Here is a 25,593-nt window from a genome sequence, read left to right on the forward strand (position 1 = left end):
TGGTCAGTTTTGATAATCTATATATAAACACTAGTAAGACATATTATAGAATTCATTAAACAGAAAGTGATAACTTGATCTCAGATAAAAACAATCACAATCAAATTTCTATCCTAGGAATATACTTTTTAAATTTCTAATTCATGTTTATAAATATGTATATATTACATCACATCACTTTTACATTTAAAAATTAGTTTTATATTAAATCGTACAGCTATGAAACAATTTTATTAATGTGATGTTTAGCCATACATAAATATTAATTGTGTAACATTTATATATACATAGTTATTTACATGCCAACCAATTTTAACTGAAATTTTAAAATTAAATCTTTAAAAATTTAAAAATAAATATTATCCTGCACACAGTATGGATTAATTCCAAGTAAACAATTAAGAACAAAACTAGTCTGAAAATTAATAGAGGTCTAACATGATAACCGTAACGTTCACATTTTAATTTGGTAGAGCTGACAAACAAAAATATTAAACATAAAACCATATATTTTAATCTCACAAACCCACAAACAAATTTTTTATTTTATATAAAAGCTTAAATTTGTTTTGAAATAATTTCAAACCATCGTCTACCAATTCAACCACTAGCTTAGTCAAGGACTAATCGGGTGTTAACAGGTTTTTAGACGGCAAATATCTATATTATTATTTGTGAAGTGAAAAATCTGATGTGTTGTATTTACATTGGTTTTTTTTCCACAACCCAACAAATACATCACATTTGGCCCGTTAAAGAACTGGTCTGAAAACCGTTCTCAACTGGCTCGGTATGAATAATTTAGGAGAAAATATAGCCTCTTACTCGAACTCCTTTTGCAAGACTATCTGCTCGGACATTTGAACTTCTGGGGATATGGGAGAGAGTGAAATCCAAGAAGCTTTCCCAGATGATGCGGAAGGCTTCCAACTCTGATAAGAATGATGACCAATCCGATGGTGATTCAGACATGTTTATCATATCCATGCAATCGGTTTGAAAGTGTACGGATAACATTTTTCTATCTTTCACGCAAGACATAGCCCATAAAAGGCTCTCCAATTCGGCATGAAGGGCCGATAGGCTTCTCCGACAGCCCTGAAGGCCAAAGGTCTCACCACCCCTCTCCTCCTTCAGACTCCACCTGAACCCATTAACCAGGCCGTTGCCTATCCATGATGCATCAACCTGAGAAATCGGGAACCTCTGGGCATCGGGTAAAGAAATCAGGAGCAAAGGAGTGAGCGAAGGCTCGTCTGATCCGTCCTCTTCTTCTTCCAGTTGGTTTGCAATCTTCCAACTTTCTGCTTCAACATTGGCGTGGATCAAAGTATCTACCGGGAAATTTCTTTCCCGTTGAAAATCTTGTCGTTCATCGCTTTCCAAATATACCACAAGATCCAAGGATAAATATCATTTTGAGGATCTGTCATGCCTAACTCTTTTGTTTTCCAAAAGAGAAAGCTCATATTTTGGTAAATAGAGGTACTTGGGAAGAGACCCGAAAGAGACGGAAAATCCGATAACGCCCAGACTTATAAAGCCGGGGGACATAAAAACAAAAGATGGTTAATAGATTCTTCAGGATTCCCACAGCGAGGACAACTCTTATCCGTTCCCATATGCATGTAGGTTAGGTTTTGGCAAGTAGCAATACATCCTGATAAAGCTTGTCACATAAAATGCTTCATTTTTCCAGGCATCCGTACTTTCCAAACGTAGTTTTGAAGGGCTGTGATACTCGGTTCTCTCACGACATCCAAATTCTGTTCAAGATTTTTTTTTCTAATCAGGTCATATCCGGATTTAACCGTGTATATTCCTGATTTAGTATGGTTCCATGCAAATCCATCAAAGATACAGTTCCTACTAAGTCTCAACCCAAGGATAAGAGAGACATCCTCAGATTGGAAAAATTCTCTTAAAAGGGATTCATCCCATTGCTTCATATCTTGGCGGATAAAGGAGTAATTTAAGTTGTACGCACATTGATTATATGTGTTAATTTGTGCTTACATATCGTTTTTTTTTTCACGTCTATGTGGCGGTTTTTAATAGATTCTTCATTAATCCTATGTATCTTTTATAAATAATGTGTCATAGTTTGTTTGGATCATTAAGTCCGTTAAGATATTTTTTTTAAACCAATTAAAGCCCATTTTAGATTTTCTCAAAAAAACCAATGAACTCGAAAATCGAACGTACTTCTTCAAAACATTAAATATATCCTTATATTCTCTCTAATGTAGCTTGTCTTTTAATGATTCTTGAACCCACCGAGTTATCTATTTTGAGCAACTGGTTTCTATAATTTTTTTAAGTTATAAGAGGAAGACATATATTCCATTTGTCATTTATAAATGAAAAATCAACTTGAGCTGTTTTTTTAATATAAATTGTGAATTTGCAGCTCTAGATCCAGCCAGAAAAGAGAACTGGTACAGTTACTCTTGCATCAGGTAAATTAAAGATGATATCAATATTACACTTATTGGTTTATTTTTGTTGTTTTCATTGTAATGTAAATGACATTGTTATATAGCCGAATTTGGTTTTAGCCCAAAAAAAATAGCCTGAATTTGGTTGTGTTTTAGTTTATTTGCTACGTTCATTGTTGGCTTACGAACTAAATAATATCTATCAATTTTTTAATTCACTGTTTTTTTTTTGATGATAAACGGTAAGAGCTGATCAGAAATTTTAACGATTTCATGTAATTTGGTATGTTTGGCATTAGTTTTTACTTTTGAGCCATTACGAAGCTGTTTGGGTAGTAATTTTGGTATGTGTAAGACAGGTTTTGAGTCACTTCAGTGTGATTTGATTTTTGGTTTGCACAAAGATATTCTGGAATAAGTCTGCTTGCAATCACATCTCAAGTTATCGACATGCCTTATCAAGCTACAGTACTGGTAGATGTAGAAGACGATGATGATAAATTTCTTAATGAGGGAACCTCCTTTTAAAAAAGAAGGGAGCTTGAGTTGAGATTAGATAATAAAAATGTAGAAGACAGCAATAATTTTAAAGGTATAATATTAAGCAGAGGGTAAAAAAGAAAATAAGGATATTGTGAATTGTTATATTGCGAGTAATATAGTTTTTTTTGTTATGAATTGTTGGTTTGTTTTAATTTTTGCAAGAGTATGACTTACTCTAAGTAAATAGCTAAAAAAAAGGTAAATCCAGAAAGCTATGAGAAAGTGGAAGCTACGGAGACAAAGACCAAAGAAGTGCCAACTAGAGATGGGAAGTTGGTATTCAATAAAAATATATTAAGTGTTGTTGTCAAACCATTAAAACTCAAAGTCAGCAGAAGAGTTGGAAAAAAAGGTATGAACTACAGATGGAAATGATGAAGAAAGCCAAAACATTACACAAAAAGTGTAATTATGTGTTTCTTCCTTCAAATTAATTTGCCGTTATTAATTTAAATTTTAAAGAAATGTAACAGTTGACTATTTATGGATAGTGATTTATATAAGAAGTTTAAATTCTATCAGTCACTCCTTAATTTGTAAAACTCTCATTACTTAAGAAAATAGCACACACAATATTGGTGTTTGGAGCGTATTTTGACTTATTTTATTTGTTTTCCCACATTAACATTTTGATAAACTAAAAACAGCACCCATACTTTTATCTGAAAATGTAATAAATGGCGAGATCCTTACATGGAAACTCTCAAATTCAATCTTTTTAAATGACACCAGAAAACATAAAACAAAAAATAAAAAATTATAGAAAACACTAGCAACCATAGTAAAGATGATGAAAAGAAGGTCAACTCCAACTGATGTGTACATATAGTAGTTTCTACCATAACTTGTGTTTTAAGTTTGCACCGAGTGGCACATAAGTTGAAATTGTAAAATGTTTTGGTCATGAGTAAGTTTATATCAGGAAACTGTGTAGACTCTATTATATGTATATTTAAATTCTGAAAAATTACTTACTGGCATGATACAAATATTTCGTATATTATTTCTTGTTTTGCAAATTCTAGCATTTTACATAGATTATAAAAAATATTTGTAGGTGATGATTTTTTGGTAATATTATAGTTTTATGAACGATTTTCGGATATAATGCTTAACCATATTGATACTGATGTTGTGAAATTCTTATCGAGGTAAATTATTTTTTTATTTATCAATTAATTATATTATAATAAATTAAAAATATTCATAATTTTTTTCAGTTTATAGGTTCCTGTATAGTAATAAATGATTGTCGTATGTTAGCAAACTTACTTTGGTTTTAAATTTTGACTAGATTTTTACCCGTGCATTCGCACGAGAATTCTTTTTAATCAAAATTTGTAATGTAATTTATGTTTTATTTATAGATATAAATTTTCTGTTAAATGACACAGATTTATTTTTGTGTTTAGACATAATTTGTTTTTTTTTAAAAAATTTAATATTATTTTGATCACGATCATAAAAACATAATTCTAATCCGGTCATTCTATTAATAAAAAATGACCGTTTATATAAAAAAAAATTAACTTGTTCATTATATTAATCCAAAAAGAACCGTAGTTATAAAACCATGATTCTAACATCCACGTTAATATCACTATATAATATAAATATTTACTAATTTTGAAATAATTTTTATCTCAACCCGCATAATATCACAATTATAAAAAAATCTAACTCGTTCTATCAAATCATTATATAATATTAATATTTATCAGTTTTCAATATGTAAAATTTTAGTGTAATTGAATATGATTAAAAAATATAATAAAGTATTCATTAATCATATGTGTTATTCTGAAAATATTATTTAAATTTTAAAAGTTAAATTAAATCTAACCTATATTTAAGGAAGTCTAAAGTAATTTAAATTAATATCTATTTTTCAGAATTAAATTTAATTACAAAAAATAGTTTGAATTAATAACCTATATATAAGGAATCTTTAATTATCTAAATTAATATCTAATTTTTGGAATTCAATTTATATATAAAAGAAAATATGTTTTTAAAATAGTATTGCAATAAATTAGGATAATTTTAAATTTTTTTTCTAAACATTTTTTTTAAAAAAAAAAACTTTATGACTGTTTGGAAGCAAGTACTAAAAGTGCTTCTATTTGAATATAATAGATATAATAAGTTTATAACTATTATGTTTTGTTTTTGTAAGTGTGTAAATTTGTCTTTCTACTATTTTGAATATTAGTTTGAATTATCTTGGATTTTTTTTTGTACTGTCCAATATTTGATTTTGTTTGTTATTTTTTCGTTTTGTTTTCTCTATTAGGTATTTTAAGTTTGTTTAACAGTTGGTTATATAATTTAATGTTATAAATCGCATTTGGAATTGTTATGCATTTTGTAAACTTCTCATGCCTGCTCATGGCGCCTGCTCATTAAACCCGAACCCACTTTTCTAATGGATCACCGAGTTTACAGGTCTGACCACGGGTCCGGTTGGGATTTCAAAACACTGTTTTTAAGAGAACTCTGAATCAAACACCACATTTGTCTCAGTAGGACTTTCCAACCCAAGAGAGGTACACGAATTGTAGTCTCATTCGTTCTTTCATACTTTTTCCTTCTCTTCCTCTAACCCAGTCTGGTCTGCCTCTCTCTCAGTCACCTCCAGTATTGCAAAGCGTGATGGAGAGCTCACCAGTTGTTGTTCTGAGCTCACCCAATCGACAGTGTTTTCTAGAGAAATTGTAGACCAACCCTCTTCTTCTACCTCTTTTCCAACAGTAACCTCTGACTCGTTCTCCTCCACTAGGTGGACATATGGTAAGACCAAAGTATTATCATGAGCTAATTTGGGATCGTCAAGTCGATCTTGTGACCATTAAGTGCCATTGAGTTTAAGAGTATTATCAACAAAATCAGGCCTGAATCATCATGGAACAAGCTCCTTGTGTCACATCCATTTTCTTTATTACCCTCTAAGTAATTTTTACGTTCTCCATCGAAGGGAAGATCCTAGAGAGAGATTAAGAATATCAGAGACGGGGAGAAAGGGCAATGTCATAAAGGAACAGCTCTTAACGTACTTCGCTAGCTTTTTTGTCTAAAAAATCATCAATTCTCTCAAATTTAACGTGGGTTGAGTTCTTACTTCCTAGACGTGACCAACCTGATCAACCATAACTAGAGTGGTCTTCATGGCTAAGATCTCTCTCTTCTCATCGCTTGATGAGTCTACGAAACGGGTAGTTTTTATAACCTCTTTAATTAGTCGCTTCTAGTTTTTTTTTTCTAATGGGTCTCACCGTGAAAAACTTTGGGTGCAACAAAGGTTATTATGGTTCCGGACGACTAACACGAAAACAAGTCATATATGGGAGTGTTAGTAATATTGATAAATGTGTTAAGAGTCTACTTATGTATCATGTCCATTATTTCAGTAATAATTGATATATATATACCTTATGAAAAATGACAACTATGTTCTGATATTTGCTTGTGATCAATGGATGTCAATTTTGAGATTTGTGATCCGCAAAAGTATCAAAACACCGCCAAAATCATTGCAACAGCAAATGAACATATAACTTGACTAAAACATAGATTTCATTGACCCACCAAATTAATTGAAAAAATCATTCGAAGTTGGACATCACAAAGTCAATAATGCACAGTTTGATCCCTCAAAACACAAATATTATTCACACGTTATAGCAAGCATTTAACATCTATGTAAAAGACACTAAGGATGTAGATAAAAGAGCGTCAGGTGTTGGTTAACATTTTAGAAGGTGCATATAAGAGTGACGATAAGTGAAAGAGGGATAGGTCGATGAGATGATTGATAACACCATATTTGTATCCATTTTCATTATTCATTTCAAATGCTTTTTCAAATGTTTTAGTTAGTTTTAGAAACTTTTATTATAGTTTTTTTATGCTTGTAGTTTCAAAGTTCTATTCAGGAATCTTAGGAAAAAGCATTGCAAAATAGAAGAAATCCACATTTTAGCTCAGAGTCATTACTGTCAGAAGTCCAGCCTCAAATGAGACCTTTTCACTGTTTGATCCAGCTCAAATTTGGAGACATTCAAGAGGAACCAACAAGCTTTCCATAACACTTACACCAGGACAATCCAACGGTGCAATCAAAAGATATATGAAAAGCAAGTTGACCAATTTCACAAGTTCCAAAAGACTCTCACCCGCAGCAAAAGTGCATTCCACCTGCCCCAGAGCACTCTCACCCGCGGTGGGCCTATGCCGAGCCACAAGGCCCAACATCAAAGCCCGTTTTGTCATTTCTCTTAAGATAAGCCCTAGTTAAGACCTGGAAGATCTTAGGACCTATAAATACATTTCTTAGCAGTTCTAATCGGGTGTGTGCTTATGTAATGAGTTTTTGAGCCACCAAACTTTGTTTTCTTAAGGTTAGGCGATGGAGAGAGGGTTTCTTTCCTTGAACCATTGTTATTTCTCCTTTCTATCTATTTAGCTTTTCCATTTCAGTTTATGCATATTTCATATCATTTATCATTTCATGCATCATGTTAGATTACTCCAAGAGTCAAGTTTCTAAAGAGTATCGATGGGAAACATGTTCGATTATGATTTCTAGTTTTCTCAGCCATATTCTAGATCTCATATCTTCTAAGTTGTTTATAGTGCATGAGATTAGATTCATGATCTATTCTCTGAGATTATGATCGATCATAACCACGAGAGTGTTGTATCAGATCATTCGTACCTAGTCTCAGAAGAACATAGTCTCTATAGGAGTCTAAAGCTACCTATAGAGAATATGTGAGAAAACGAATTCAGTTGTGATTGCGTGATCTTATTTACGGCATGAGAGCGAGAGTTAATTATCGTATTTATGTGATTAGTTGGTTAAAGTGACGAGAGTTGGTTAGTAATACATGTCCCTAATCTAATTCAATGAAGATACTGGAAATATATTAAGACATTTCACCCGGAGACTAGTCAGAAGATGCTTAGACATCGTAGGGTAAACCAGAGAAGTCTGCGTTGCCCCCTATGAGTTTAGAACCTTAGTTTGAGTCGAACATCTTTTAGATATTCTTTAACAACTCATTTGCATTTCATTTAGTTTCCGGTAAATATTAGATTAGGATTAGTTTATTTTCCCATAAACCAAAAACCACAAAACCCCCCCATGAGTTTATGACTTGGCTTACTTATCCCAATTTGAAGTTTTTGCAGATTATACATTTTCCCTGTGGATCGACATCCTAAGTCCTACAACGTACATCTGTGCACTTTCAGACATTAGGATTTTATAAATTTAAAACTCCGGACAACCGGGCCTGCAAAGACCTGCGACCCTGAGGCCCATCAAAGTTTTTGGCGTCGTTGCCGGGGAAGACAATAAATGTCGAGCTTCTGCCAAACTTCATAGGAATTAATCCGAACTCTAAACACCCTAATTTTCTTTTTTCTGCTAATTCTCTCTTTTGTTTGCCCTAATTTCAGTTTTCTTGAGACATGGATCATCCAAGAAGAAACCCTAATCCCAAACGAAGGTTTTGCAACCTGTGTGATGCTCCATGCGCATGTGAATCACCATTCAGGTGTGATTCCAACCAACTGGACCAGATCCCTCAGCCAAACCATCACCTTGGAGGCTCGCGGACTCCAACCTACCGAGATGAACCATATTTGCCACCTATGGTGAACTGTCGACCATCTCACCATGTGCCTCATCAGATTCTGCACCAGAACAATGAGAATCATTGATTTAGGCTCCAACTTAATCGATTATAAGCTATGCTGAACCAGTACCTTGATTTCCAAGTTGTTACTGAAGCCATCTTGTACAAGAGGATTGATGATCACATCATTCACGTGAAATCATTGGAAGAGCAGAATTTCAAGGATACTTCCGCCCTAAAGGAGAAGATAGAAGCCCTTGAGGAAGAGCAGCTGAAACAGAAACATGATATCGTTCAGACTTCAATCGATGTCAAGGCTGCTAAGCTAGAGATCAAAGAAATCAGTGAGTTTGCTTCATGGAAGTAGGAAGAACAGATGGTGAACTTCAAGAGATTGAATTTCGCCTGAGTAAGCCTGAGCACAAGAACAAGGAGACCAACTCTGACATAAAGTACCTCTCTAAGTGCCAAGGAGACACAAACCTTATGGGGAAGGAGATCTTTGAGATACAGGGATTATCTCGTTCATAATCAAAAGGGAGAAGAAGAATCAACCAACTCTGATGCAGGAGAATCCATAATAGATGCCCCGAACAGCCATAAAGACATCCTGGACAAGCAAGAAGGAGAAGTACCTGGATGACCTTCAGAACTCCCCACCGCGGCCATGAGAGTTTCACCCGCGGCAGAAGGACTCTTGGCTGCGGTCGTGACCTCTCCACCCCTGGCGAACCACTTTTTCTTCCTGAGTTCATACACCAAGCCTCTGGAGCTGACTGAGATTCAGAAGAACACAGCCCTTACACTCCATGCATGATAATCACAGAAGGTGAACCAGATGCCATAAACGAGGAGGATCAATCACAGGAGAAGATTGGAATGCCCTAAATAGATTCAATCATCTGTTTCAATGCAGAAAAGTTATACTGTTACTCTTACTCTGCGTTTGAAGCACCAGACCATCCACAAGAGAGACCAGTTTGAACCCTACACAAAGTTCAAGACAAAGATCAATTTCTTATCCCTTGTAACATTAGAGGTGAAAGATTTCTCAATGTTTTTTGTGATCGTGTAGCTTGTATTAACATGATGTCCAAGGCTACTGCTTTGAGACTTGGCATTAAACACATTTCAAGTACCAAGACAAAGATTAGCTTAGCTGATGATTCAAGTGCAACTCCAAGAGGGATAGCCCGAGACATACCTCTAAGGATTGGAGATTGCCTAGCCCATGTTAATCTTTACATAGTCAAGACCAAAGATGACTCATATCCAGTTATCCTTGGATGGCTTTTCTTAACAATTGCTGGAATCATCATGGATTAGCCCAACCGGAGAGTTTTTTTTGCAAATATAGATAAGGACATCTTCTACAAAGCTATACCACTTAAGAGCAAAAGAGAAAAGCATAAGGCACAAACATTCAAACCAGAAGAACTCTAGAGTGATGAAGAACTCTAGAGTGATGAAGAACTCTAGAGTGATGAAGAACTCTAGAGTGATGAAGAACTCTAGAGTGATGAAGAACCTACTAGAGAAAACAGAATGATTTCAAAAAAAGACTTGTCTTAGGACAAGATCTTATTTGAACTATGTCTTTTTCTTTATAAAAGTCCAGCTAAAGACTATAAACCAAAGCGTTTGATGAGAGACAACCAATTTAGGTATTTATTTATTTAGTTTAACTTTTTTTCTATTGAAGTTTTTTTATTTTATACAGGCCTTTGTATGCATCAAAAACGAAAAAAAAAGAAGAAAAAGGAGGCTGACCGCGGCCGAGGAAAGTTCAGCCGCGACCAACAAGCAGTTCACCGCGGTAAGCTCAGTTCGGCCACCCTTGACCATCTCCACCTCTACATTGATCCAAATTAAACTCCCATTTGATCAAACACCACTCTACATCAACCACCATCCATCATTATTATCCTATCACCTCCACAACCACCTCACAACCCATCACCAACACCAAGTTTTGTTTTCCTTTATCTTTTCAGTTATTACATACTTTATTTCTACCTGATTTATTTCACACTGTGGAAAGTATGATTTAAGTCTGGGGAGGATTCCATCCCTTACTAGCCACTATTTCTTGCATGAGCCCTTGCATTCTGCATTTTTCTTTAAATTTTTTTCATTTTTTCGGTTCTTAAAAGTTTCCAAAGTCTTCTGAATTTCAAAATATGTTTTCAAAGTTCAAATACGTTTTGAGGGAATGATGATAAAATCGGTGATGATTACCAACCTGTTTGCTTCTACACCATCCGTTTATGAAAGCTCTTTCAAGGTTTAGTACTAGACTAGGCGGTAGCTAGAGTACCTACACTACGAAATTCCACCAGAGAACTTTTATCCATGGAGATTCTTTCTGACAGGATATACTAGCTTATTTTACTTGAACTTAATCTTGACATCTAATTTTCTCATCATTGGTTTTAGGAAGGCATCATGATATACCTCTAGGACGTCTTCACCTTATTGTTACCACTCTTTGTTGTCCTATATGGCCAGTTCATTTTTAACTGGTATCATACCCTTAACCCAAATCTTTATGTTCGAACCTTATGCATTCTCTCTTGTTTTTATCGGCAGATATGTGAAAAAACGCTGGAGAAGGAGGAACAACATAGTTTTCAGTCACTCAAGAGAATGACTGAATGAAATTGGGAAGAAAGAGTATCAAGCCTCAGGATGCCTCAGAAAGCTCATTCTTAAAGATAAATTTCGTCACCCTTGCACGGAATCGCTCGGAAAGCTACGATTCCCGCTTCGGAATCGGAATCGCACGAAATCGATCGGAATCGTTGCGGAATCGCGATTCTGAAATTTTATCGTTTGAAAACGCTGAAAAATTGTTCGATTCCGAGTTGGAATCGTATTTTTCGTGGTTGGAAGCGTTGCTGCAAACTTCGACTAAAAATTATAGAACAAGAATATGATCTGTCATTACAATTTTGTTAGGCTTAATATATTTAAAGCGCATTAAGCTATCACTATCGTTTTTTATTTTATTTTTAATATTATTTAATTCAACTAATTATTTGTTTAATATATTTCAAGCCCATTAAACCCATTAAACCCATTAAACCATATGCTTCCAACACGTACCCGCTTCCTAATTTTTTTGAAAAATTCGCTTCCCCGCTTCCAAACGCTTCCGCTTTCGCGATTCCGCTTCCGATTCCATGCAGCTTGACTCAAAATGTGGTTTCCCATTTTTCAAAAAAAAAAAATATATATATATATATATCCAAAAAGAAAAAAAATGAATGAAAGGAAAGGAAACAAAAAGCCTAAAGAGTTTTAGAAGTCAAAATTATTTGGAGCAAAGACTGTAAGTAGTCATCTAATGAGTTATGGTTTCACAACCCGGACAAAAATCTAAGTCTGGGGGAGTTATGAAGAGAACCTGAAGAAAAGAGATCAGAACTCTTAAAGCATGAAGAATGTGACTGGAAACTGTGGACATTCAACAGCTCCATCATCTCCTACTGTTTTGCATAATATCATGTCTCTCTAGGAAAATGTAACCTTATACACATCAGACCTCACCAATAAACAGCCCTTTGAATACCTAGCCTTGAATGTCTTGTTTAATATTCTTTTGATGAGAATCACTGAAACCTTTAAAGAATGTTAAGAGCTAGTTGACTGAAAGTTATTTCTAAGTGTGTAGATTTTCACATGACGGATTAACGGATTAGTTATGTTTGTATTTTGGTGAGAATTTTCTAGACTTCGTCTAATTGATGCATTGCCCCTAATTAAGGTTTAGAAGTATGGTTGCTGATATTTTTGAGTTCCCTGTGATTTCTGTTGATGATATTTTTCTAGCTTGGATCTTGTTTTGTTTGAGGACAAACAAAGTCTAAGTCTGTGGAGTTGATAACACCGTATTTGTACCCATTTTCACTATTGATTTCAAATGCTTTTTCAAAGGTTTTAATTAGTTTTAGGAACTTTTATTATAGTTTTTCTATGCATGTAGTTTCAATGCTCTTTTCAAGAAATTTAGGGAAAAACATGGTAAAATGGAAGAAATCCATATCTTTAGCTCAGAATCAGACTGTCAGAAGTCCAGCCTCAAATGAAGATCTTCTCACCGTCTGATCCAGCTCAAATTTGGAGACATTCAAGAGGAACCAACAGGCTTTCTATAGCACTTTACATCATGACAATCCAACGGTGCAATAAAACGATATGTGAAGAGCAAGTTGACCAATTTCACCAGTCTTGGAAGACTCTCACCTGCAGCAAAAGTGCACTCCACCTGACCCAGAAGACTCTCACCCGCGGTGGATCTATGCCCAGCCACAAGGCCCAACATCAAAGCCCATTTCGTCATTTCTCGTCAGAGAAGCTCTAATTAAGACCTGGAAGACCTTAGGACCTATAAATACATTTTTTTAGTAGTCCTAATCGGGTGTGTGCTCTAGTAATGAGTTTTTGAGCCACCAAACTTTTTTTTCTTAAGGTTAGGCGATGGAGAGAGGGATTCTTCCCTTGAACCATTTTTCTTTCTCCTTTCTATCTATTTAGCTTTTCCATTTCAGTTTATGCATATTTCATATCTTTTATCATTTCATGCATCATGTTAAATTAGTCCAAGAGTCAAGTTTCTAAAGAGTATCGATGGGATACATGTTCGATTAGGATTTCTAGTTTTCTCAGCCATATTCTAGATCTCATATCTTTTGAGTTGTTTATAGTGCATGAGGTTAGATTCATGACCTAATCTATGAGCTTAGGATCGATCAGAGCCACAAGAGTGCTGTATCAGATCATTCGTACCTAGCTTCAGAAGAACATAGTCACTATAAGAGTCGAAAGCTACCTATAGAGAAGACGTGAGAAAACGAATTCAGTTGTGATTGCATAATCTTATTCACCGCATGAGAGCGAGAGTTAATTCGTACTTAAGTGATTAGTTGGTTAAGGTGACGAGAGTTGCTTAGCAATACATGTCCTATTCTAGTTCAATGAAGATACTAGATATAGATTAAGACATTCCGCTCGGAGACTAGTTGGAAGATGCTTAGACATCGATTAGGGTAAACTGGAGGAGTCTGCGTTGCCCCCTATGAGTTTAGAACCTTAGTTTGAATCGAACATCTTTTAGATATTCTTTAGCAACTCATTTGCATTGCATTTAGTTTCCGGTAAATATTAGGTTAGGATTAATTTATTTTCCCATAAATCAAAAACCACAAAAAAATTCCTATGAGTTTATGAATTCGCTTACTTATCCCAATTTGAAGTTTTTGCAGATTAGACATTTTCCCTATAGATCGACACCCTAAGTCGTACAAGGTATATCTATGCACTTTCAGATATTAGATTTTTATAAATTTAAAACTCCGGACTAACGGCCTGCAAAGACCTGCGATTCTGTTAATATAGGATGCTGATTGTTAGGGGGAGAGAATGAGAAAAGAAGTAAATATATAACTAAAGTTCGTACACCATCTCATGGCAAGAAGTAGTAGGTATAGTACTTTAAAAAGAATTGATAGAGTTTAACCGTTTACTATGTGCATACAAAGTTGTTATTGATATTTTTCATTAGAAACTCTAATAAAGAACTAGAAAAATCTACAAAAAAAAAAATTTCCGATGATATCTTATGCAAATCATGCACATAAATATATAATAAATTTGCAATTGATAGTAAAAAATTTAGTATGACATTACATTAAGTTAAATTTAGGTTGAATATTAATTAGTATAAATATTTAATCTCTAAAACAAAATTATTTAATCTATTTCACCCGCCTGTAAAGTGGGATACACCCTAATGTAGTCTAATAAAATTAAAATAGATTATATTTAGTGTATTTTTGACTAAATTTGTTGATATGTTTTTTTTAGATTAATATTTGACTCCAATAAATTTGTGTTCAAACTTTCACATTGAGGTAATAATATATCAAATTTGTTTATTACGATCTTAATAAAATTTATTGTTTGTTCCGCCACAAATTTTAGTGACTTTTTTAATGCTCAACGGTATCCACAGTCAACCATTTTTTTTTTTTTTTTGCATGAAATTTTCTTAATTAATGCAGTGCATTAACTTATATTAATTTGTTGATTCAAAAAAATTTAATATTTTAATTTGACACGTATTATTATCGAATCAGATATTGAAACGTGTTACAATCACGCTGAATTATAATTCATTCATTGTACTACAACTAAACCTCGTTAAGCTTTATATAATATGATAAGATACAACTATCACACCACTCAAGTAACAGATAATCACAGCAAAAAAAAAAAAACTAAACAAAAAATCTTTATTTTTCCGACCATGGATAGCTTACTTTTCTCTATCCTCGACGAGATTCTCTTCAGATTAAATCCTAAATCTTTGGCACTGATGCGATGTACCAATAGATTTATGGAATCTCATATATCTGACAACTCAAAATTCAAATCTGAATATCTGTCTCGGTTCAAATCTAGTCTGCTTCACATCTCTAGAGGTGGCTCCAGGAATCTGTGCTTCCACCCTTTGGGTGATTTTAGGCTATTCCAAAACAATGATGCTTTAGAGAAGCCGTGTCATATCCTCGGTTATTGTTCTGGCCTTTTCCTACTCTTGATTGATGGATGTTTCTGTGTCACCAACCCTCTCACGAAAAAGTTTCGATTCCTGAATCGCTCCGAGTGGGTAAGACCAAAATGCATTGGATTCACGGTTGATCAAATCGATCAAACCACACAGGGATTTAAAATCGTCCACATAACCGTGCACTGCACTGCAAATCCAGATGAAAAGATGTATGAATTTAAGATCTACACTGTAGATTTTTGGAGATTGTCAAGAACAACAATTACATGCCTTTCAAGTGATCTCATGACAGAAATGAAACCTGTTTATTTGAATGGCACACTTCACTGGTTGAGAAAAGACGGAAGCATCATAGCTTTCAATCCCGGAACCGAGCAAGCACGACTGATCATCCCGAACAAACCCCACCTAGAACCGGGCACAAAACTCTTGCTCGGTGCCGACGATAACCACCTAACATTGATATCGGCGACCATAGAGGTAATTTACGTTTTTATCCTCGAGAGTATTCTCATTGATCCTAAATGGATCCTTGCAAGACAAATCAAGAACGAGGCAGTGAAGGAAACTATTACGTTGTCCTGGGACATGGTAGCATATGACGGCAAGTGCTTAGTGGTGAGGACGATGACTAACCTTGAGGATGATTACCGAGTGGTTTATGGCTACGACTTGAGAGCGAACAAGTGGGGAGTCGTGGGTTCAATACCAGGATGGTGCGATGAACCTCGAGACTTTTATCAGTATAAACCGTCGTGGTCTTCTGTTATCGGACTACTGGATCAGAATGGACCATATCCCAGTCTCTTCTCCTCGGTAGAGGGTATGATGGGACTCATTAATCGTAATATGTGACTTTAAATCCGTTTACTTTATAAAAAATAAAGATCTTTATTTTTTCTTTCTTTCATTTCTGAAATATGTTTGCTGTTGTTTTTAATTATGTTTTTCAAATATAAAGACTCCTTATTTTGTTGTCAACAAAACAGATTTCAGAAAGTTTATCCATTGTAGTATTATACATTAATGTTAACTCTGTAATCCGAGTTTTTTTGTTTGTTTGGATCGTTTGGGACGATAATATATTGTGACTGGTTACATTGGAAGAAGCTCGAATTAATCATATATTTAGAACTTCAATTTCACCGTGTCAATCAAACGTGAGGAATTCAATTTGACGACTAAAGGAAAACAATATTCTGAAGAACAAACATGTGAAAATCGTTAATTAAAAAAATGTGAAAAATAGGATTCTGATTGATCTTCATGGCTTTGGCCTTTGAATCCCATCTCTATATAACTTTTTCTTTTATAAAAAAATAAAAAGATCATGCAACATAAATCTATCATATGAGACCCCAAACACAATAATCAATTATACCAAGCCCAAAGAAGAACAAAATAATAGAAAATTTAGTAATTAAATAGCACTTTGATTAGTGCCCCGACGGTGTTCTCTCCCGCCTCCCCTTCGGATCTAGTTTTTACTATTAAAAAAATAACTACGATTTTCATTTGTTCACAAAACCATGTCCATGTCCTTGAAAGTATAATATAATGTCAACGTGGATTATGAGAGTCAGAGACATAGGCATAAGAAAAAGAGAGTTAATAGAAAGGGGAATATTCACCTTGTAGGGGAACGATTGTGGTTTCTGCTCTACGATAGTTATTGACCAATTCTTTCGTGCACTTTTCCGTCTCCACATACGCCTTGATTGACAACTCACCACGACAATTCTTCTCCTCAAGAGAATATTTTATTTTCTCATAAATCAACTCATTGAGACCCTCAGGGGAACAAGAAATCCACGGCGTCCGAGAAGAGGAGTGTAGGCGTTATTACTGTTGAGAATTTGATGAAAATCAGGTTCCAGTTCAGCTTAAATCAAGACTGGTTATGTCACTGAGTTATCTGGTTTAGGTAGCTCATTATGGTTTACGGTTATACCGACTTGAATTATGACCGTTGTAACGAGTTAAGAGAGAGATGATTCTGTAATCTGTAACAAAGAAGATAGTGGATTACTGGAAAAGTTCCAGGCCGAGTGATAAGAGACCAATGAGAGTTTATATAACAAGGAGGAAGCAAGCTGAGCTGGCAGGACGAAATGAGGAAGGAGCTGACGTGGATGGAAGTCAACAGAGTTTGTTTAAAGAGGGTCAACGAGAAGAGATGGTTGACGTGGCAGGACGAGAATATTGAGCCATTAGACTAAACGAATAGAATATAGTAGAGTGTGTAGTTTGTTTTACAGTTAAACAATTAGTTGTTTCTCTTGGAGGTTGCATTGAGAATCTGTTTTCTGCAATTTGGCAAGTCTCTCGAGAGTGTTCGTGAGATTTTATTTCTAGGTTGATTCGGTAACTGAGAGTCTCAGTTCTGATTCAATCTTGTAATTCTATTTGGTTATCAATAAAATCGGGTGTTTTGCTTATCATTTGGTGTGGTGAGCAAGCAAACACGGCGACGAAAATGGTGGAAATAGAAGAATCCTCAACGGACCTGGATCGAGCCACGACGGAGCTGAGAGAATCGTTTATAGAGCTCAATCAAGCCGTAGAAGTCATTCACGGTGGTTGGAGAAGACTAACGACAGCGAATGAAGAAATCACAACTCAAGTATCGAAGATCGAAAAGAGAATCGATTCGGTCGACAGGAATATCAACTCGATCTAACAAACGCTAGCTCGAATCAAAGTGAACCAGTTCGCCGATAAATCTCAAGGCGAACGAATCAAGTTAGTGCGAACGAATCTGATACTCACCGGGAAGATGAATCGCTAGGTTATCGAGGAATTAGCAATATATGAGAGAATCGAAATGGCTGGTTGAAAAAGATCGAATTGCCGGTGTTCGATGGTAATAGACCTTATGGTTGGATTGTGTTGGCTGAAAGATTTTTCAGACTTGGGAAATACTCCGATACAGAGAAATTAGATCTGATGTCGATAAGTCAACAAGGTCTGGTATTGAATTGGTTCAACATAGAAGTTGAGAAACGAGAATTCAGCAGTTGGTCTCAGTTCAAGGACAGATTGATAGCTCGGTTTTGTGTCAAGTTAGAAGAAAATCCTGCAAAAGGTTGTTCAGTATGAAGCAGACAGGATTGATTGTGGATTATGTAAATGAATTTGAAGAACTCTCAACGATTTTGAAAGGAGTGGATGAAGACAACATGATGCACGAATTCTATTTGGGGCTGAAACCATAAATGCAGAAAGTCATCAAACGAAAGGAACCAAAAACATTAACGAAACACTTCCACGCAGTCATCAGAATGGATGATATCGCTTTTTGTATCAATGGCTTCAGCATCACAACAAACACAACCAAGAAAGATATCATACACACCGTTAAGATCTGCATCTCACTACAACTCACAAAGAGCTTGGAACCAGAGCTCAACTCACGAAAACTCAAAAGAGGGGTTACGAGGATATGAAAATCAATTGGGGAAGGCATCAAGTTCAAACTCATGGAATCAAGAGAAACAACCGTAGAAACCACAGCACAGAGGTCAAATGGTAAAGAAGATCAGTCAGTCAGAATTCGAGGAATACAAGAGGTTGGGTTTATGCTACAAATGCAAGGAGAAATTGTCTAAGACACACAAATGTGTAAACAGGGAACTTCGGGTACTAACAGTGATAAACAACACAGAGGTGGAAATCATAGAGGATCAAGGTATCACCTTGGGAGAAGAGGAAACAGAGGAAAGGGTAGAACTCATGGAACTGTCTCTGTTTTCATTATTGGGACTATCATCACCTACAACAACAAAGCTATGGGGCACAGTGAGGAAGACAAGAGTGATTGTTATGTTAGACAGTGGAACCACACACAACTTCATAGACCCATCTACAGTGGCAAAATTAAAGCTGCAACCAAGATACAGCAACAAACTGGAAATATTATTACCAACGGGTATCACAGCCAAAGGCATTGGAGTGTGTAGAAACATAATGTTTGACCTGCAACAGAATGAATTCACCGCAGACTTTATCTTTTTGGAGTTAGGCAACAATGATTTTATCTTGGGAGTGCAGTGGCTAAGGACATTAGGGAAGTGTGAAATGGACTGGGAAAATCACAAAATTTCTTTTAATCATATAGGAGCGATTGTGAAACTCGTCGGTGATCCATCTCTCCATAGTAACAAGAATTCTCTGCAGCATATCCATCATCCTATTGGTTTTGATTTGGAGTTATTTCAACACCAACAACAAGAGTTATCGGTTGTTGTCCCCAAACCAATAGAACGTTTATTAGGTACGTACGTGAAAGTCTTTGCAGAACCTACTCAGCTCCCACCTCTCAGAGGACACGAACATGCGATAAATTTAATCGCAGGAGCTGGATCAATAAGCGTACGTCCTTATAGATATCCTCAGGCCTATAAGGAAGAGATGGAAAATCTGGTGTCCAAGATGTTAAACGATGGTATTATACAACCAAGCCGAAGCCCATATTCAAGTCCAGTCTTATTAGTCAAAAAGAAGGATGATTCATGGCGATTTTGCATAGATTACAGGGCGTTAAACAAGATCACAGTTCCAGATAAATTTCCCATTCCCATGATTGATCAACTTCTCGATGAACTACATGGAGCAAAGCTGTTCTCAAAACTGGATTTAAGGTCAGGTTATCATCAGATACGTATGGAAGAACGAGATATCGAAAAGACAGCTTTTAGATCATCTAATGGCCAACATGAATTTTTGGTAATGCCATTCGGGCTAAGTAACGCACCGGCCACATTTCAAGCGTTAATGAATGCTTTGTTTCGCCCTTATCTCGGTCAGTTTGTTTTGGTGTTCTTTGATGACATATTGGTTAGAAGAACACTTGATACATCTTCAGACAGTGCTAGACATCTTTGTTCAACAACAAATTTTGGCAAACAAGAAGAAGTGTTTATTTGGTCAACAGCAAGTCAAATATTTGGGACATGTAATTTCTGGTGAAGGAGTATCGACAGACCCGGCCAAAACAGAAGCAATGAAGAAGTGACCTGTGCCCAAAACGGTAAAAGAACTTAGAGAGTTCCTGGGACTCACAGGTTACTACAGACGGTTCGTTAAAGGATATGGTACATTGGCCAGACCACTTACTGAGCTCTTAAAGAATGATAAATTTGAATGGGATAATAGAACACAGACGGTTTTTGATCAATTGAAGGAAGCTATGATGAATGTTCCTGTATTAGCATTACCAAACTTTTCAGAGCCATTTATTATGGAATCAGACGCATCAGGATATGGAGTAGGGAGCAGTACTTATGCAAGGCCATAACCCCATTGCATATTTCAGCCATGGTCTTTCAGACCAAGAACAGATCAAACCCATTTACGAACGAGAGTTGATGGCTATACTCTTGGCAATACAGAGATGGAGACATTACTTAATTGGTCGGAAATTTATTGTGCAGACAGACCAGAAGAGCCTGAAATTTTTGTTAGATCAACGTGATGTGTCTATGGAATATCAAAGATGGCTTTCAAAACTGTTATGGTATGATTTTGAAATCATCTACAAACTGGGGATTGACAACAAAGCTGCTGATGGCTTATCCAGAATGGTACAGTCTGAAAGTTGTGAAAATTCTACATAGCTATTCGCACTCACAGTCCCTACGAGTTTACAGCGACAGGATATCTTGAAAGAGATAGATAAAGATGCTGACATGCAGACACTACTGCAGAAAGTGTTGACAGAGGAGAAAGATCACAACAAGTATTCGGTCATCAGTGGAAGGGTGCAATACAAGGGAAGACTGGTTTTATCGAGGCACTCAAAACACATCCCATTGATTCTACAGATATATCATGATGGGGTCATTGGAGGCCATTCAGGCGTGTTAAAAACAATGAGACGCATTCAACAGAATTTTTATTGGAAACAGATGAATGAAGATATTCAGAAATATGTTTCTGAGTGTAGTGTTATGCCAGAAACAAAAAGATTCAACATTGTGTCTAGCTGGCCTTTTACAACCGCTGCCAGTTCCGAATCAAATATGGGAAGACATATCCTTGATTTTATTGATGGACTACCTTTATCTCATGGATCTAATGTGATATTATTTGTAGTTGACAGGTTAAGTAAATATGGTCATTTCATTGGTTTGAGACACCCTTATACAGCCACAGATGTTGCTCTAAAATTTCTGTCTGAGGTCGCGAGACTACATGGTTTTCCAAGTTCCATCGTATCAGATAGAGACAAAAAAATTTTGAGTTCGTTCTGGCAAGAGCTGTTTAAGCTAGCAGGTACACAATTGAGGTTCAGCACAGCTTACCATCCACAATCAGACAGGCAAACCGAGGTCCTTAATCGCTGTCTAAAACATTCCTTCGATGTTTCGCCTCATCTCACCCGAAATCGTGGAATAAGTATCTAGCATGGGCCGAACTTTGGTATAACACCAATCATCAAACTTCACTGGGAACAACTCTTTTTCATGTGGTTTATGGCCGACCTCCACCAAGCATTCTTAAATTTGAGACTGGCTCCACCTCTAACTTCGAACTTGAGTCAATGTTAAAACAGAGAGATTCGATGCTAACTTAGATTAAGGAGCACCTCTTGATTGCTCAAGCTCGAATGAAAAACAATGCAGATAAGAAAAGAAGAGAGTTGGAGTTTAATGTTGGTGATAAGGTATTCTTGAAGCTTAGGCCATATAGGCAGCAGACTGTATCACGCCGTGTATGTCAGAAGCTAGTTACACGTTATTATGGGCCATTTGAGATAGTGGCTCGCGTTGGAGCAGTTGCCTATCGTCTACGTCTTCATAACTCGAGGATTCACAATGTATTCCACATTTCTCAGTTAAAACTAGTGTTGGGCAAGAATCACATTGTTTCAGATTTACCACTGAGTTTATCGGCTAATGATGAACTTGTATTAACGCCAGCCGATATCTTAGACACAAGATATAATGAAGAAGGTCATTTGGAAGGACTAGTGCAGTGGTCAGGTCTTCCAGATCATGAGAACTCTTGGGAACGAGCTTCCTTTCTGCTTCAACAGTTTCCAGAATCGAAGCTTGAAGACAAGCTTCTTTTAAACGAAGGGGGTGTTGATAAGAGGAGAGTTTATATAACAAGGAGGAAGCAAGCTGAGCTGGCAGGACAAATTGAGGAAGGAGCTGACGTGGATGGAAGTCAACAGAGTTTGTTTGAAGAAGTTCAACAAGAAGAGATGGTTGACGTGGCAGGACGAGAAGATTGAGCCGTTAGACTAAACGAATAGAATATAGTAGAGTGTGTATTTTGTTTTACGGTTAAGCAATTAGTTGTTTCTCTTGGAGGTTGCATTGAGAATCTGTTCTCTGCAATTTGGCAAGTCTCTCGAGAGTGTTCGTGAGATTTGATTTCTAGGTTGATTCGGTAACTGAGAGTCTCAGTCCTGATTCAATCTTGTAATTCTCTTTGGTTATCATTAAAATCGAGTGTTTTGCTTATCACTGAGACGTAGGATTCTCATTTAGAGATCCGAACTTGTAAAATTTCTCTGTGTGCTCTGTTCTTGATTTCTGTCTTCTTCTTCGTCTTTTCATCGAGAGATGTGAGTGTGAGAGATTCGTTCAAATTAAAGATAGTTGTATCTTATTTTAACAATTGATCAAGCATAAAGATTTGGTTTAAGGCGCTACAAGTGGTATCAGAGCCAAGGTTCGGCAAAGAATCAATGGCGATGAATCCCAAGATTGAAATCGCATGTTTATATGGTCAAGGGGATTTCTCAATGTGGAAGAAAAGAATGTACGCGCATCTTTCAATCCTTGGGTTAAAGGAGTTTCTCGTCGATTCTGGAGTCAAGATCGAGAAAAAGAAAGATGAAGATTATGATGCGTTCATGGAAAGAAGAAGCCGATTGGCTCGAGAAGTCTGAGAAAGCGATGAACATCCTGATTCTTAATCTCGGCGATCATGTTCTGCCGAAGCTAGATGATTGTGATTCTGCGGCTAAGATCTAGACAGCTCTGGAAAGGTTATACAATTCTCAGTCCCTTCCAAATAAAATTCATCTTCAACACAAGTTCTACACATTCAAGATGTTGGACTCGAAGTCTATTGATCAGAACATAGATGATTTCTTCAAATTTCTATCTGGTTTGAGTAGCGTAAAGGTTTCTGTATCTGAAGAAGTTCAGGCTATTCTTCTTTTGAATTCGCTACCACATCAATACAATTTCTTAAAGGAAACTCTCAAATATGGTAGAGATACTCTCACCATCGAACATGTGGTTAGTGCGGCAAAGTCAAAGGAGATTGAGCTCAGGGAATCAGGTCAATCTAATTCTTAAAAGAGTGGTGAAGCGTATGTTGCTTGGGGAAAATCTGAAAAGAAGGAGTCTGGGAACAAGAAAAGCAAAGACAGATCCAGATCGAAGTCAGGAACAAGACTGACTTGTTGGTATTGCAAGAAGGAAGGTCATATTAAAAAGGATTGCTTTGCTCGGAAAAGAAAGCAAGACAATGATGAAGATGCGGAAGCTGCAGTAGTAATAGAAATGGTGGAGGACATTGATGCACTGTCAGTATCAGATAGATGGCATCAAGAAATGTGGGTAATTGATTCAGGATACTCCTACCACATGACCTCACGGAGAGATTGGTTCCACACTTTTCAAGAGCTTAATACAGGACATGTATTACTCGGTGATGACAATGATGTAGCGGTTGAAGGAATCGGTTCCATCAACACTAAAGCTCATGGAGGAATGGTGAAAGTACTATCCAATGTCAGGTACATTACTAAACTTAGAAGGAACTTAATCTCGTCTGGAACATTGGATAGACTAGGCTTTGAAAATTCTGGAGGTCATGGTAAGACTAGGTTTTATAAGAATGGAAAATTAGCTCTTCAGGGTTCTCTAGTTGGAACATTGTACTTGTTGGATGGTGAGACTTTAACAGGTGAAATTCATAGTAGTGTTGAAAGGAAGCTGTCTAAATATGAGACAGTTCTGTGGCATCGTAGACTCGGGCACATGAGTCTTAAGAATATGAAGATCTTGGCTAAGAAGGGAGTGATTGACAAGAGAAAGATCGGTGATCTTAGCTTCTGCGAAAGTTGTGTGATGGGAAAGCACAGGAAGTTGAGCTTCCACATTGGTAAACATAACACCAGAGAGGCTTTGAAGTATGTATATGCTGACCTTTGGGGATCTCAGAATGTCACTCCAAGTTTGTCAAAGAAACAGTATTTCTTGTCCATAATTGATGACTACACGAGAAAGGTATGGGTATCATTCTTGTCAGCAAAGAGTGAAGCTTTCAACAAGTTCACAGAGTGGAAGAAACTGGTGGAGAATCAAGTAAACAAAAGAGTTAAATGTCTGAGAACAGATAATGGTCTTGAGTTCTGTAACTCAGAGTTTGATTCATTCTGCAGAGATCACGGAATAGAAAGGCATAGAACATGCACTTATACGCCTCAGCAAAATGGGATGGCAAAAATAATGAATAGAACCATAATAGAAAAGGCTCGATGTTTACTAGATAAATCTGGTCTGAGGAAGCATTTTGGGCTGAAGCAGTGTCGACTTCGGTGTATTTGATAAATAGGTATCCATCGTCTGCAATAGATGGTAATATTCCTGAGGAATTGTGGTTGCAGAAGAAGCCTGGGTATAAACACCTTAGAAGATTTGGATCTATTGTATATGTTTATACTGATCAAGGCAAGTTAAAGCCAAGGGCTTTGAAGGGCATTTTCTTGGGCTATCCAGCAGGAGTTAAGGGATATAAGATCTGGATGCTCGAAGAAGAGAAATGTGTCATTAGTCGTAATGTGCTGTTTGTTGAAGATAAGGTGTTTCAGGATCTAAAAGAGTTAAATTCCACACATGATGTCTCTACGGAAACTACTCAAGAAGGTTCAAAGGTGGTGCTTGAAACTGATACCATGGTAGGTTCAAGTGTAAGAGATGAGGTTCAAGGTGGAGACGTTAACTCAGGTTTAGAGTATATATCTGGTTCGGATTCAGAACAAGATGAAGATCCTAGGAGTTATCAGCTGACTAGAGATAGACCTAGAAGAGAGGTTGTTTTACCTTCAAGATACAATGACTTCGAGATGGTAGCTTTTGCTCTTTCAGTGTCTGAAGACATTGCTATGGAGGACCCTAAAGACTGCAGAGAGGCTGTGAACAGAAATCAGAGTAAGTTCTGGGAAGGAGCTATGGATGAGGAAATGAAGTCACTCAAGGTAAATCACACTTGGGATTTAGCTAAAAGGCCAGAAAAACATAAGGTGATCGGCTGTAAATGGGTTTACCAACTGAAACCTGAGATACCTGGAGTTGAGAAGGCTAGGTACAAGGAGAGATTGGTAGCTAAAGGGTATTCCCAGTGTGAGGGTATTGACTATAATGAGGTGTTTTCACCA

General features: G+C 36.4%; 1 protein-coding gene across 1 annotated transcript; it reads left to right on the plus strand.

The window, feature by feature from the left end:
* Positions 1-14,927: 14,927 nt before the first annotated feature.
* On the plus strand, positions 14,928-16,046 carry LOC18016614 (putative F-box/kelch-repeat protein At1g20790). Its single transcript, XM_006401965.1, has one exon. It carries the CDS (start codon positions 14,928-14,930, stop codon positions 16,044-16,046), a length of 1,119 nt encoding a protein of 372 aa, XP_006402028.1.
* The last annotated feature ends 9,547 nt before the right edge of the window (positions 16,047-25,593 follow it).

Source organism: Eutrema salsugineum, unplaced genomic scaffold (genome assembly GCF_000478725.1).
Source record: "Eutrema salsugineum unplaced genomic scaffold, Eutsalg1_0 scaffold_2, whole genome shotgun sequence".
NCBI classification, from domain to species: domain Eukaryota; kingdom Viridiplantae; phylum Streptophyta; class Magnoliopsida; order Brassicales; family Brassicaceae; genus Eutrema; species Eutrema salsugineum.